Source organism: Phaethon lepturus, unplaced genomic scaffold, assembly GCF_000687285.1.
Source record: "Phaethon lepturus isolate BGI_N335 unplaced genomic scaffold, ASM68728v1 scaffold16737, whole genome shotgun sequence".
NCBI lineage: Eukaryota > Metazoa > Chordata > Aves > Phaethontiformes > Phaethontidae > Phaethon > Phaethon lepturus.
The window spans coordinates 1-15,261 of NW_010554186.1; the positions used below are offsets into that span (position 1 = coordinate 1).

General features: G+C 42.8%; 1 protein-coding gene across 1 annotated transcript in view; it reads left to right on the forward strand.

Moving 5' to 3' along the window:
- The first annotated feature begins 3,009 nt into the window (after positions 1–3,009).
- LOC104624411 (centromere protein J-like) overlaps positions 3,010–15,261 on the forward strand; it is a 37,226-nt gene continuing 24,974 nt past the window's right edge. The window contains exons 1-3 of the mRNA XM_010291775.1: positions 3,010–3,099; positions 3,724–3,820; positions 14,415–14,463. Coding sequence (XP_010290077.1) covers positions 3,010–3,099; positions 3,724–3,820; positions 14,415–14,463 — 236 coding nt within the window. The remainder of the gene's footprint in view (positions 3,100–3,723; positions 3,821–14,414; positions 14,464–15,261) is intronic.

Genomic DNA, 15,261 nt, shown 5'->3' on the forward strand with positions numbered 1-15,261 from the left:
AACCGGCAAGGCTTTCCGTCAGATTTCTACCTGTTTTCAGGGGAATTTGTGAGGATTTGGCAATGTTAAAGATCAGGTCACATTTGCATAGACATACTGACCTTATGCAAGCGGTTAACGCACCGAGTGCTTTAAAATTACATGGGTGGAAGGCTCTGTGAAAGCGCAAAGCATTTTATTCCTTTACTTTGCCTAATATTTATTAGGAGACGACCTGGGAGAAAACACGTTGGTCTTTATAACAGTTTTTAAATGAAACAAATCTGCTAAAGCAGAGAACCCCCACAAACGCTTCACAGGGCAAGGGGCAGGCTGCACCGCGCTTCCTTGTTCGCCGCCGCCGGCTGCCAAGGTGCCCCGTGCGAAGGTACTTCTGCCTCACGGGGAGCAGTGTTGACCGCGTGGGCCGTGTTTACTGAGGAATCGCTCTGTTGCCGGGAGAAGGGGAGGCTCCGTGTGGCTTTGATCGAGGGGTGCAGCCCGGGAAGAGCCGCAGGGCTCAGGGCTGGGGGTGAGAGCTGCTGCTTACTCAGCAATTCCCCGGCGACCCGCGGCAATGAGAACGCAAACGTTGAAAAGGTTCCTTGACAGAGCAAGTTTCAGTGTTCAGTTTCTTACCCGAGCTAAAGTCAGCTACCAGCCTAGGCAGTGTTAACTTTTATAAACAAACTGTTTCTTACCTATGAAGCCTCATACATTACAAATACAGCCCCCCGCCTTTCTGAGATTACAAACTGATGAAGAAGATCGACTATGATGGATGGTTATTGTTGGTTTTTTTTTAATTTTCAATGGGATAAAAGCTGACACTCTCAAGATAGTCGCTCAGAGACCTCCTTATCAGTGTCAAGGTTGGAATATCTTTTCCTTGCTGATGATGTCAGGAAGCTTTCCTCACAAAATCCAGTTCTTCATAATTCCTTACCTGATGTGCAGTAGGTGTGGTGCCTAAAACGAAGCATGTGTTTGGAGAGACTCTTGGCAAATGTTGCCTCTTTCCAGATCCCACCATTCTTAGTCTTCAGATTGTATTTTCTTCATTTGGATTTTGGAGAAAGCATGACCAGTGTGTGGAGTGTCCATGCCCCTTACTACTGAGAGCAACCTTCATGCTGGCAGCTGGTAACTGCTCAGCACTTGAACTTTGCACCTTATGAATAGCTAAGTGATTTTTGTGGTTATGTGTTGTTTCCTAGGTTAGAAAAAAAAAAGTCAAACAAAAAAAATCAAAAACCCAACCAGCTTGCATATAGCATTATCCTCAGAAAAATCACTGGCAGGTTGGGACTTTTAGCTCCACTTGACTTCAACCTGAAGTGGGGATCTGTAGAAGTAAATTTTCATATCTTGTGTAATACCAGGATACCACTGATACTGCTGTTGGCTGCAGAGGAACAGGGAGATTCAGGAATTTGGTGTTCCTTCTTAGGCTCTGGAGGGAATTGCAATATAGGGTCATGGGCTCTACTCTTTTCTTTAAATGTGATTCCTCAGCCCATCCTTTTTGATCTATCCCAGTCCAGTGCTCTGTCTTCACTACACCTGCTTCCTTTTTTTTACACTCCTATTGAAGATCTTGACTTCAACCTGAAGTGGGGATCTGTAGAAGTAAATTTTCATATCTTGTGTAATACCAGGATACCACTGATACTGCTGTTGGCTGCAGAGGAACAGGGAGATTCAGGAATTTGGTGTTCCTTCTTAGGCTCTGGAGGGAATTGCAATATAGGGTCATGGGCTCTACTCTTTTCTTTAAATGTGATTCCTCAGCCCATTCTTTTTGATCTATCCCAGTCCAGTGCTCTGTCTTCACTACATCTGCTTCCTTTTTTTCCCACTCCTATTGAAGATCCATTCTGTAGGGTTCTTATTTTAGCATATAAGCATCTGCCCACACAGCCTGGACTTCTGTTGGTTTAGATTTGTAGATTTCCAAAATGTTTCCAGTGGAACTGTAGGTTACCCTAAAGGGAGTTTAAGCCTGCAAACAACATAATGTTTCCTAGCTACACATGATGGATCTGTCAAAGCAGGTATTGTACCTGGTAGGGTGTGTATACATCTTACGCAAACCACTTACATCAAAGTAGGAAGAAAGCATTAAATAATTTTCTTGCGAGCAAATGAAGTGCTTGGAGACTCCACACTTCTGAAAGAGTGGAAATAAACTACCTTTGAACCCTCCCATAGCAGACAAGATGGGGAAGCTCACTTAGCTTCAGCTGCTGAAATACAGGGCCCTCGCCCCAATTTTTTCAGGTAAGTAGCAGATGCCTGTCCCCTGCCTTGGAAGGACTGGAGCCAAGTGCCTAAAGAGGGGAAGCAGAACATTTGTGTTGCTCAGCTGTCTCAGCCATCCTGGTCTCGGGCAAAATGGCTGCAAGCTGTAGCAGGATTATTCTATCTTTTTGAAATAAACATTCTTCTGAGCTACTTAAACATCAGGAGGCTTTCTAGTGATGTTTTTATCTGGTTGGTTTTTTTTCACATGCCATTTGTTTTCTCCTGTTTCCTCCTGTTATCTCCATTCCCTGCTTTCTGCAGTCCTCTTTGGACATTAAGCACTTTCTCTGAATGTAAAGGCTGATTATTTAGCTGAAAGACACTTTGCATTTTGGCAATGGCTTCTAGTAGTGAATGGGTTTTGTTTTTTATTGTAATAGAGTCTTACATCTGTTCCTGTTTGAGACTTTAGGATTTAATAGTAAGAGAGCAGGCGGTACATCTAAACCATTTTAGCTGGCAGAAATATTGTGATTTTATAGGGTTTTTGTATTGCATGTATCCTAACAGTATTTTTTATATATATAATGTGTAGATTTACATATACATTTTTATATACATGTATGTTTTACAGTTTCTAACGTCAGAAGATACTCTACATTCAGCCTGAGCTGAAAAAGTAATCTCTTGGATGACAAAAAAACAAAAAAAAGAAAACAAATCACAGCATTTACTATGTCGGTATGACACATTTATTCATGGTGGTTTTTATTGTACTTCCCTAACATGGAGTTCGGAAAGCAGGGCGTGGAAGCAGATGCTTTCAAGGTGAAAGACCATATGTCACAGCAGACTGCCAGTGATCTGGCAAGCATGGTACCTTCCTCCAATATAATAATTGAGAAGGTCATGCCTTCTCTATCCCCGGGTTGGGTTGACAATACAAGTGAGTCCTCCAGCAAGCAGTGTCCACTTTTACACAGTTCAGAAGCCAGCAGTATGATGGGCAACAGTAATGTCTCAACAGATAACTTGGGCCACAACCAAGCTTTTCAGCATGCAAGGCAATTATATTATTTGTCCAGCTGTGATTTTTTTTCCTCAAAAGTTGTCTTCCAGTGTAACTGAGGCTGGAATTCGTGATGCAAGGGACACCTTGGAAATGTTCACTCATCCTCCTGCCTCAGAACCTAGGAGGAACCATTGTGCTCCCACCTACAAAAACATGGAACAGGTTAGTTTGCTTTAAATAATCACAGAATTTATAACTGCATATTGTCTATTTCTGATAGTTGCACAGCCTCTTCAGGAAGAAGTGTCAGTGCACCCTTTGAGTTGTAAAATGGCAAAAGAGTTCTAAATACAAATGTCAACATTCTTTATTAAAAGAAATACACACTTTAAGAAATATCTACCCCCGAAGTCCAGATATGGTGACTCTTTCTGATTAAAAACGATCCAGTAATGTATTTTGATATTATATCTTCACGACATTTTCAGACGCAAGGGCAGCAGGACCAGGTGATGAGGCAGCAGATGGAGCAGCTGCAAAGGCTGGTGGCTGAACAACAGAAAATCATTGCACTTTACAACCCAGGTACTTGGGGAATCCCTTCTGATGCTGCGGCACCCTCACCTGCCGATGATTGTACTCCAGCAGCGAAATGGGGCAGTTCCTTAAAGAAAGAGAAGGTTTGATAGTTGTTTTCAGCAGCTGGGGGCTCTTCCTCTGGCAGTTGGGCTAAAACATTGATTTCTTCACACATACTACACACAAGCTGTAAACCCCAGAAAACACTTCTTTCCACTTTTGTATATTAAAATTCCACAGGAACCATGAGAAGTCCTTTACATTTAATAACAGACCTCCTGTACAGATTTCTACTGAAGTATAGATTTGAATGCTACTGCAGAAAATCATAGTATAGTGGTGAGCATTACAGAAAAGTTGAAATATCCTTTTTTCTGTACCTATAGATGAAAGTTATAGCTTTTATGTAGAAAAAAGGAAGAAAGTCAACACGCCATCCTTCTGCCGATAGACTCTTACCTTTAACAGTATAGCCTGTTCCTCACAGCATGATACAACTCCTTGAACAGCTTCATTTTACCAGCAGCATTTCCAGAAAATGCCATCTGCTCAGCAAGTAGAAAAAGAGGAGCCCCCGCTCCCCTTCCCATCCTGTCCACAGTAGTAGCACATTCTCCTCAGCGTGTGTCCCCATGGTGAAAGAAGAACTTAGGGAAATCACGTAGGCTTGTGACAGCATCGTCCTGGCTTTAGCAGGGCTACTGGTGCATAACATCAGGCAGGGAGCATCCATAAGGGCACAGGAAGGCCAGGTGATCTTTGGATTGCTGCTGCTCCTTAGATAACCTGCTGGGGAGGCAGCTTCACCTAACCCATCTGGTAGGAGCCTAAGCAGCCTCAGGAATCCCCTGCCTGCATCTGCACATTGATCTGGCATCAGTTTTCTCAGTCTAATTTCAAGCTGCTTTGCCCAGTTGAGGAGCTGCAAGAGTCTCATCTTACTAAGATTTGAGAGGATCGTTAGGAGAACTAGGTGATGTCACCTTGCCTGCTAAAGTTCAATGTAGCCTGGTGGGATCTTACAAATAACGTTTTAGAGCTGAAAAGCTACATTTTTTTTTCAAAACTGTCTTCTCAGGTTCTAAGCATATATAGTGTGAGGAAGTCCTCTCAGTTAAAGACAGCCATGTCTTTTGCTGTCCCTTCATGCATGCATAAAAGTACTTCGTAACACACCTAGTTTGGCCAATTTGGCCAGAATAATTTATAATCAAAATTCTATTTCAGTTGCCATATGAGGAACATCTGCTTGCAAAGGTCTACACACACAAAAAAGGTATTACTTTAGGCAAAGTTAGTGATAATAATAAAATCACCAAGAATTTATGGTCTCTTGCATTCTCCCCGCCCTGCTCCAGAAACTCTGGCAGTTGGCACTTGTTAGTTGGCTTTAGGGAAACAGGACCTTACACTGTTGTTGCCATAAAAGAAACTGACATTTTAGCCACTTTCATCTACCTCACTAATGTATATAAATAGCAGTTATTAGCCAACAAAATAAAAGGGCTTAGAAAGGCTGAATTAAACAACATTGGCCCGGAAAATGCTTGCAGGCTTCATCTTCCCTCTATTCCCAGTGTAACAAAAAGGGAAGAAAATAAAAAACCCAGCCTTTTAAACCTGTGTATATGCATGCAGAATTAGGTCTGTATAAATATACCGAACGGTCTCTGCTGGTTTCAGGTGTCAGTGTCTTTTAAGACTATCGTCTGAGCTCTGGGGCTTTGCTTCATTTCTTCTCAGCCACATGAGGTCAGAGAACCTTCTGTAGGAATGACGAAAAGTTGGGCTGGACAAACAACGGACAACCAGATCCATTGCACTGTTGAGGTGCAGCAGATACAGACATCAAACATGCTAACAGCAACGCGAAAAGCTGTATGGCTATCAGAGCTGCAGCGCGTGTAGGCAAGCAGGAGGCACCCACTGGGGTATATGGACCAGGTAGGAAGGAAGGGCCAAACACCACCCCCACAGTGACCATCAAAAGCTTGGCTTTCTGCGGCTTAGGTTGTCTGCTTGTGTTGTGGAGACTGTTCTGAGCTTCCTGACGATGCCAGCAGTGCAAAGCGATATGAGACTGAAGGGAACAGGAAACTCGAGAAAGAACACAGTGTCACATCTCTTTGAAGGTCTTGTTTTCAAACTTGGTGTTGTGTGACAATCAGTTTTTTTGGTTGGGGGGTAAGCAGGATCTCAACCATTGACCCTGCAGACAGAAGCCAAGCCACACCAGTAGTGATACCAGCAGGCCTGGCTGCCATTGTACCGATTTTCCTGGTCTTGTGCTTTTTGCCTCAGAGAAAAGTTTGGTTGAAATGGCAGGCAAACACCCAGCAAGCTGTCCGCAGTGACCATGTTGAACAAGTACACAGTCTGTGGCTTCCAAGTTTTCTAATCAAAGCAGAACATCCACAGAGCAATTATGTTGCTCATTAAACCCTGCCCAAATGCCACAATTAGCAAGATGCTTGTTGTTACTTCCACTGGTTCACCGTGAGCAGAATAGTTAGGCAGCACCGCTTTCTTCAGGGTCTCAGGAAGGACTGCACAGTGTGAGAAGGAAAGTGCCTTGGGTCCTGCTGTGCTTCCTCAAGCAAACTTCTCTTCCCCTTGCCCCAGTGCTGGAAATCACTTGACACATTTCTGAAGAAAGCAAGCACAGTTAGTATCATGAACTCAAGACCATACAGTAAGAAAAAGTTTCTAGGATGCTGTTTGGTTGTATTTACATATTCAGATACATTTAGCTAACATATTAAAGCCACAGACAAAATGGTTACTTGCACAAAAATCTGACCAAAATCTGCACTGAAAGTGCTCATTTGTTAGTGGGGGCAGTGTAGGTCAAGAGTAGCAAAAGACATTGCATAATCTGGTCCCATTGAGCTTTGAAGAGGTAAAATATGAAGAACTACTAGGGCTATGATTTATTGAATTTTGATAAAGGTAGTTGCTTTAATAATGCCATGTATTTAAAGAAATAATACAGTGACCAGCAGTAAAATCAAAACCTCATTGAACTACAGGTTAGCATTTTAACATCTCCTGGTAACACAGACAGAAGTGGCTCTGCCTACCTGCAAGCTGCATGGTTACACCATCTGTCCAGAAACAGCAAGTTGGGATTTTTTTTGAGCCTGTGCCAGGCAGGATTTGAATCCACAGATCAGCCTTCTTCCAAAAAATGCCTTAACTGGGTGGTGAGGCAATTTCAGTCTCAGGCACTCTCTATTGAAGAATAGAGAGTTGTTGAGGTTGTTGAGGTCAGGTCAGAAATAGTTGTTCTCTATAGTTCTAATAGTTGTTCTGTGAGTTGCAGGTCAGAAAGGAATCATGGTGTGGAGAAAGCAACTGAGAAGCGAGCCTAATTTTGTAACCTTATGAAGGGATTTCTTTCCTGGAAATAGTGAGCCTGGCTTCTGGTCCCTGTGCAGAACTGCTTACATCTTTTCCAGTTGGAAGTATTCACATCCAGAGCTAAAAGGAAAACCTTTCCCTCTTTTGCATTGAGGAGTGCCTCAGAGAAACTTTGCAATACTTAAATTTTAGCTGCTTAAGGAGTCTGAGGGGAAATATGTGTTTTATGTGCTCAGGAGTACTTTGTAAATTCTTTTTAATTCAGCATCCCTGTAGCATGTGGTAATTTTGGTTATGACTGATGGTTGCAGCAAACATGTTTTACAATTTAAATAAGATAACAAAAGCAGAATTCGATTATTTCACTCTGAACATGCAAACCACCATGGAACATGAAAGCAATGTTTTTTGTGCAATACCAGTCTAGCAAGAGATTTCTAGTTTGGTGCAAAATATTTGTCTTAAGCTTCTCTAATTTTTCTTCTCTGGTAATTATTTTTAGGCTTTTCTGTTTCTCCTTCTCATCTAGTAGCCACGATGCCACCCCTTCCATGCTTTCCAGCTACTTTCATTCCCATCCAGTTCCCACCAGAAAACCCTTCCCAGGTTGAGAGCCTAGAGTGCTTACAGACCTCTCCCTTGGCAATGCGCTCCGCTGAGCAAAGCAGATCCCCACTGTTCGTGCCAAATGAGAGCAGTTCAGAAATCTCAGGAGACCACGTGCAGCTTTCAGATTCAGGTGGGTAAAAAGCACTGGAAATCTGAAGCTAAGGCTATTGTGCAAATCCTGTGAATTTTTGCCCTTGCTAGTGTGACTGATTTTAACACAGGACAGGGGAAGGTGCTTTGTTTTTACAATGGCTTGTTATAAAAGCTTTTAAAGTATTTTAAACTTGTTTCTTTTACTTTTTGAGTCACAATCATCCTGCCATCACATCATACTGACAGAGAAATTTGGCCTTGTAGATATAAATGGAGCAGAAAGTCATTAAATTGGAAAAGCTAAGTTCTATGAAGTAGGGAATATGTTATTTTAGGGGAAGAAGTATAAAAAATAGGAAGTAGATATAGCTCCCAAAGGTGAGGGAACGTTTCTTTAGCTAAGAAGACCTGCTCTTCATCAGCAATCTTGGTGTTTCTCACACTGATACGGAGTTGCATCGTTCGGAGGAAAAACAATGTAAGCTGCTACGTGGCATCTTGTCTTTGCTACACTTTGGCAGCCTTGTCTTCTGTGGGAAGATATCAAAGGGTGAGAAAGAAGGAAGAGAAATTTGCAAGAAATCAAAAGTTGATTTCAAAATGTGGAGAAGAGAAACAAAAAGAAGGAGGAATGAAACCACTTAAAGGGGAAGAGAGTGTAAATCAGACCTGCATCCTGGATTCCTTTGAACTTTCACAGCAAGACCTGACTGTGATGCTGTGAGACAGTCCCATAGTACTATTGAAACTTTAATTTCCTATTCTTCAAGCTAGCTCAGAACCAGTACTCTCACTGGGAGAGTCTTGTTTCCTTGTGCCTGACATTATTATTTTTTTTCTGGGTTAACCTGAACCTAGGTCAGTTGCCCAGTGAAGTTTATCAGAGAGCTTCAGAGAGTTGGACTTCTGCCAGTCCAAATGTCCGGGGTGGTGGGGGCTAAGGAAACCTAAGGGCAAGAACACATTAGCACAGAGAGAGGTACAACTGCTTTTTTTGACAGCAGCACTGATTTAGACCTGCTCCATGTGTGTAAAACTAAGGCTTGAAGGTACAGAGGCCTTAGTACATCAGGTTAACTCCTGACTGGAGACTGGTCAGTGCAGTTGCCTTTGACACATGCTTCAGGTGAACATGTGCTTGAGGACTGGGCTGACTGAGACCTTCCTGACTGTTGGGACGAGTCTGGGTTTTTATTGCTGAAAACATAAACATGAGTGTAACAACAGCTTGTATAACACTTCACATTCTTATTTAAAGGGATAAGCACCGAACCATTGCTTCAGTGTACTGAGATCCCCACAAAAAAACTTTCCAGACAAGATGCTCAAGAAGAGAACAGCAAAGAAAACAAAGGTGAATTACACAGCTGCTTGGACACGTTGTTCTTGCCTTGCACTGGGAAGCACCAGTTGAAAATTACAGTGCTGGGGCACTTCTCTTATTAGAGCATTATGGAGACAGCATAGCCCCACACGTGAGACTGTGAGGAGGGACACAATGGTTCTGTGTCTCTTGATGCCACCAACCTGCTGTGTCACCTCCTCAGCCATATTCTGGAGCAAGGCAGGTGAGAAGGCTGCAGAAACAACACTGCTTGCCTGCTGTTGGACTGGAGATTTTTGGTGTGTAGCTGAGAAAGGCTGAGAGAAGGATGTGAAGCTTTTATATTCCTGTTGTTGGACCAGAAAGTCCTTTCAGTATGTTGCAAAGGACTTCGGTGGCACTGTGTACATTAACATGACAAAGTGAGCTACATAGTTCCTGGCTACAGCATGAGTCTGTAGTATGAATGCACCAGTGAAGACTTTTTGCTCCAGTTGACAGGCCTAACTTGAGCTAACAGTGCAAGCCTCCATTAGCTGACACTTAGAAAAAAGATTAATTGAAGTGGGAGCCGCCTTCTTGCAGTGAACATAGCCAGTAAGCTTCAATAGGAAGATGTACAAATTTGTACTTTTCTGAAATAGAATAGAAGATGCCCAGTTAGAAAGTATCAGGTGTACAAATACTGCTTGTTAAACTGTTTAATGAACTGGCTTGCAAGGTCACATAATTACAGATACACAAGTAATTAGGACTGTCTGGCAAAGTGTCTCCACTGCAATGTTCTGCAGTGAACATATTAACCAAGCACCACAAATCTCCAGAAGCAAGGACTACAAATCATACCATTTGCCTTTTCCTTATTTCCAGCAACTAGATTTGAGGATCAGGAGCCTCTTTTTTTCATGGGTTGCATCCTTCCACCTACTTAATTCAACTGTATTTTCTAAAGTGTTTCCAAAAATCAAATCTCACATATTTTGTCAAAAATATAAACATTTCTAATTTATTTCATGATGTTTATTCATTCTATAGAGGCTTTGTTTTCATTGACCTTTTTCCTTTTGCTTAGATAACAGTAAATTAAAAGAAAGGAGTTTCCCTGAAACTTTTTCTATTGTCAAAGAAGAACAAAGAGAACAAGTAAAGGAGGAGATCCTTCCATCTCCCTTTGGCATAGAGGGGAAGATGAAGACTGGAAACATAGAAGGCAGGTGAGAAATTATCCTAGTCAGTCAAGCTACAAAAGCATGTGTTCCTTGATTGTACACAGATTGTATGTGTTATGTTTGCAACACAAAGGCTCTTTCCTTTGTTTGAGATGGCATGCGTGGGCAGAGATTGGACAGGTTGAGGGACTGGGAGTTAATCTACTATATATAGGATGCTGGTTTAGCCAATTTAAATGAACTGGTATTGCAGCTGTGGTCTTCAAAGGATAGAAGTAAGGCAAAAGTTGGCAGGGAGAGATAACATCTTCTATTATGCCATCATTTCTTCTGCAGTGGCCATCAGTTTGTGACGACAGCATCAGTCTGAGTAGCTCATTCATTTTTTGTCCTTGCTCTGCCTCTTCGGCTGTGCCAAGACCAATTTTTATGTGCCTATATAGTAAAGAGGTCAGCAAAGTAATCCTTGTTAAAATTACCTGGAGAGGGGAGAAATTTAACTTTTAACTTGGATCTGTTCTCTGATCTGGTTCATCACTTGTGGTGGGTTGACCCTGGCTGGATGCCAGGGCAGGTGCCCACCAAAGTTGCTCTATCACTACCCTTCTCAACTGGACAGGTGAGAGAAAATACAAAGAAAAGTTTGTGGGTCAAGATAAAGACAGGGAGAGACCACTCACCAGTTACTGTCACAGGCAAAACAGACTCGACTTGGGGAAAAATTAACTTATTACAAATCAAATCAGAGTAGGGTAACGAGAACTAAAACCAAATCTCAAAACACCTTCCCAGGCTTAACTTCACTCCTGGTTTTTCTCTACCTCCTCCCTGCCAGCAGCACAAGGGGACGGGGAATGGGGGTTGTGGTCAGTTCATCACACATTTTCTCTGCCACTCCTTCCCCCTCAGGGCTAGGACTCCTTACACCCTTCCCCTGCTCCAGCATGGAGTGCGTCCCACAGGAGACAGTCCTCCATGAACTTCTCCAACATGAGTCCCTCCCACAGGCTGCAGTTCTTCATGGAACAGACTGGGGTGCAGTCCTTCAGGAACAGACTGCTCCAGCGTGGGTCCCCCACGGGGTCACAAGTCCTGCCAGCAAACCTGCTCCAGCCTGGGCTCCTCTCTCCACAGGTCCACAGGTCTTGCCAGGGCCTTGCTCCAGTGTGGGCCTCCCACAGGGTCACAGCCTGCTCTGGCGTGGGGTCCTCCCTGGGCTGCAGGTGGAGATCTGCTCCAGCGTGGACCTCCCTGGGCTGCAGGGGCACAGCTGGCCTCACCATGGTCTTTACCAGGGGCTGCCGGGGGTTCTCTGCTCCAGTGCCTGGAGGCCCTTCTGCCCCTCCTTCTGCACTGACCTTGAAGAGCTGTTTCTCTCACATATTCTCACTCCTCTCTGACTGAAGTTGCCGTTGTGCAAGTTGTTCCCTTTTAAAATAAGCTAACCCAGAGATGCCACCATTGTCACTGATGGGCTCAGCCTTGGCCAGCGGCAGGGCCGGCTTGGGATTGGCTCTATCAGACACAAGGTGGCACTGGCTCTATTGGACACAGGGGAAGCTTCTAGCAGCTTCTCACAGAAGACACTCCTGCAGCCCCCCTCTACGAAAACCTTGCCATGCAAACCCAGTCCATCACAGCATTGCAAAAAGAGTTATACCAGCACACTGAGGGGGTGCTCAAGGCTAGGCAAGAATGGGTAGGTTGGCATTAGCGATAAAAGAAATGCTCACCAAGTTGTTACCTTTCCTCAGCTGATGCAGACACAAGGAGCAGCTTTTTGGCACACTGAGCCTTCCATCAAGTATAAAAGAGAATTAGCAAACTTGTAGGCAAGTACAGACTGAGAATAATTGTCATGAGTGTTTTAATGTGTTAACTACGTGGGAGTTGGGCAGAGAAGGAAGAGAGGGACCTTCATAGCAAAAGCCTGGGAAGCGGCGACAGGACCATAAGCACTTTGGGGCAAGTGGGCCTGCCCACATATGCCTTTTTGCATCATCAATGAGCTTCTAAAATCTGTCCCCCAGTCAATCCCACTTGTTGTGCTTTGGTTCACATTGTGGTCTTGGCATGAGCTGGATGAAACTAAAGCACAGAATGTACTCCAGCTTTTTGTGGCAATTTCACTATGGGACCAGGCTATAGTTGGTTTGAAGTAAACTTCCCTGAAATGTGTATTGTCTAAAGTTGAGTCCTCAGCAACAAGTTTTGCTCTACATATCTGTCTACAACAAAATCTAATCCTATTAGGCCACGCTGTGTGCTAACAGAGCCAGGCTGACAAACAAAAAAATTGGCTGTGGTACACTGGGGTGGAAGTGAGGTATAGAAAGAACAGTAATGTGCTGCATAACCAGTACCTCTATTAAACCCAGGATTTTTTAATATTCAGTAGCAATTATTTGTAAGTGACTAAACTAAGGCTCTAAGCACATTTCCAGTGAAATAAGATATGCCCAGGTATGCTGTATTTTGCTTCACTTTGAGTCATCATCCAATTTGTCTCTCCACAACAGTATAGACATTATTTTTCTCCCCTGACTCTCTTCATCAACTGATTCAAACTACTCTGTCAGAGAGATAGTGAATTCTTTGTGGCTGTCACCAGCTCTAGCTGGAGAAAATGCCTGAAATATTTTTCCTTTTGACTATTTTCTGTTTTTAAGGACACACTGATACCAGCCAAAAACTGTTACTTGCTAAAAGCACAATTAATGTTTAGTCTGGACAGAATGCTTTGAAGTGAGACTTAGATGTCACATTATATTGGGCTTTTTACTAACATGCTTCACATTTAAAAAAAATTACAGAGAACGTTTCAGTTCTAAACTCAACATCAGCTCCATGAGAATTATCAAAAGAAAACTAATTGAAGAACCTTACAGATAAGTACCTTCTTGTTCCTTGCTTAGGCCAATCACACCAGCAATTGGTATTAGACAGAAGACTTCTAAAGAATTTGTTGAAGAACAACTTAAAGAAGATAATCATCCCATAGAAAAACAGCAGAAGGAGCAGCAGGTTATGGTGTCATTGGTGCATTTGCTTTGTTTTTGACAAATTCTCATGGACTTGGGTATTGTGTGGTCTCTGTTTTGGCTCATTGCATTGCAGCACATTTTTCCACTGTTCTTTCATGTGATATTGGAAGATTTTTCCCAAAAGTAAAAAAACTGTATTACTCAATCACAATCATGTTCCTCACTGTTTCACATCGGATTTCTCTTTCCACATACTTTCTGGGTCATAGTTTGCGCTCAAGTCTCAACACTTAGCTAAATTAGACTTCAAGGTTGATAGAATCATAGAATCATAGAACAGTTTGGGTTGGAAGGGACCTTTAAAGGTCATCTAGTCCAAGCCCCCTGCAATAAGCAGGGACAGCTTCAACTAGATCAGGTTGCTCAGAGCCCCGTCCAACCCGACCTTGAAAGGCTGATTCTGTTTATTTCATAATAAATGGTCCATGCAGTCTCCCATGTGCCATTAAGGCAAGAATGGGGGCATTTCCAAATACAGTTTTTGTACAAGGGCCAAGTACAGTAGTACTGGTCTGCTTTTTGCCTTATGTGTTATTTGAGATAAGTTTATGTCTAACACCTCTAGGTGTCAGACTCAGCATTTTGTTAGAGCTGTTGGCTTTGAAGATGCACATTTCATCATTCAGGAACTTCCTCTATGTCTCAACATCTCCAACTGATGTTTTTATATATTTCTGCATCACCTGGTAAAAAACCCCTCAAACTTCCTTTAAAAATAAAGACAGAAAGAAATTTTCTCATCTTCTATCATATAAACACTTAGCACCATCTTAACCATCTGATTCTACTAATGAATTAATGGAGGCATCACATAGCAACTACTTCTAAAAGTTCTTGTACCTTCCCTGTAGTCTTGGGGCTGTTACTTATATACTCAGTTACCCACAGTCAGTGTCTTTAAGATTTCTGGTGTTTCAGCTTTTTCAGTTATCATAAATACCTTTCGTTCTGGAGAATGATTCTCAGACTGTGATTGTCACAATTTTTTGTGTTTTTTTCAGAGCAAGGCAAAAGTAACACCTCAGAAGGCTTTTCTGAAACGAAAAGAAGGTATGGCAAGGCTCAAAAAAAATAAACAGAAGCCTTTAAAAGAAGACAGCAAGCATTCCAAAAGAGCTGGTTTGGACTGCTGGGGGCATTTCTCCCGTCCTTCCCAAATGGATGCAGGCATACTGAAGACAGGGGAATGCTCTCAGTTAAAACTGCATGTCAGTAGCTCCATGCAGATAGGTACACATGAAAACAAAACAAACTGTGCTTTAGCTGAGTGGGAGATAAAGGCTCAGACTGACCGTGAAGCAAAAGTAGTTGAGCAAAATGCAGAAGAAAAAGAAGTGACTGGGAGAGATGAAGACGCAAAGGAAAATCCTGTTGACTCACCACAGAGAAGGTGGCCTGAAATCCTGCAACCATGTCCTGAAACAGTAACAGAAATGAACCTACAAGTAGGTGAGGAAAGGGAAACTCATCATATAGATTCTCTAGGGCAAGTAGGCAGAACTGATGGAAGACCTGTGGAGAATCTAGGTAGGGTGGATCAGCCTCTGAAGAGTCATCTCCCAGATGGAGCAAAACCCCTCTTGGAAGTCCTGCAAAAGCATTCTCCACTTCAGGATTTAGAAACAGATTGCATCAAGGAGCCAGAGTGGAGTGCAGGCCTTGCATTCACACAGGGACAGAAACAGGTTCAGGTATGCCCACAGGAACTTGTTTTGAGGAGTCAGAGTTCAGAAAGCAAAAGACAAATCTATAGTGGGTTTAAGATGGTCAATGATAAGATAGTAAAAATTGCACATAGCTCATCTGAGGCTGTGGAGAAAGGGAGCTCATCCTCAGTCTTGCAGCAGG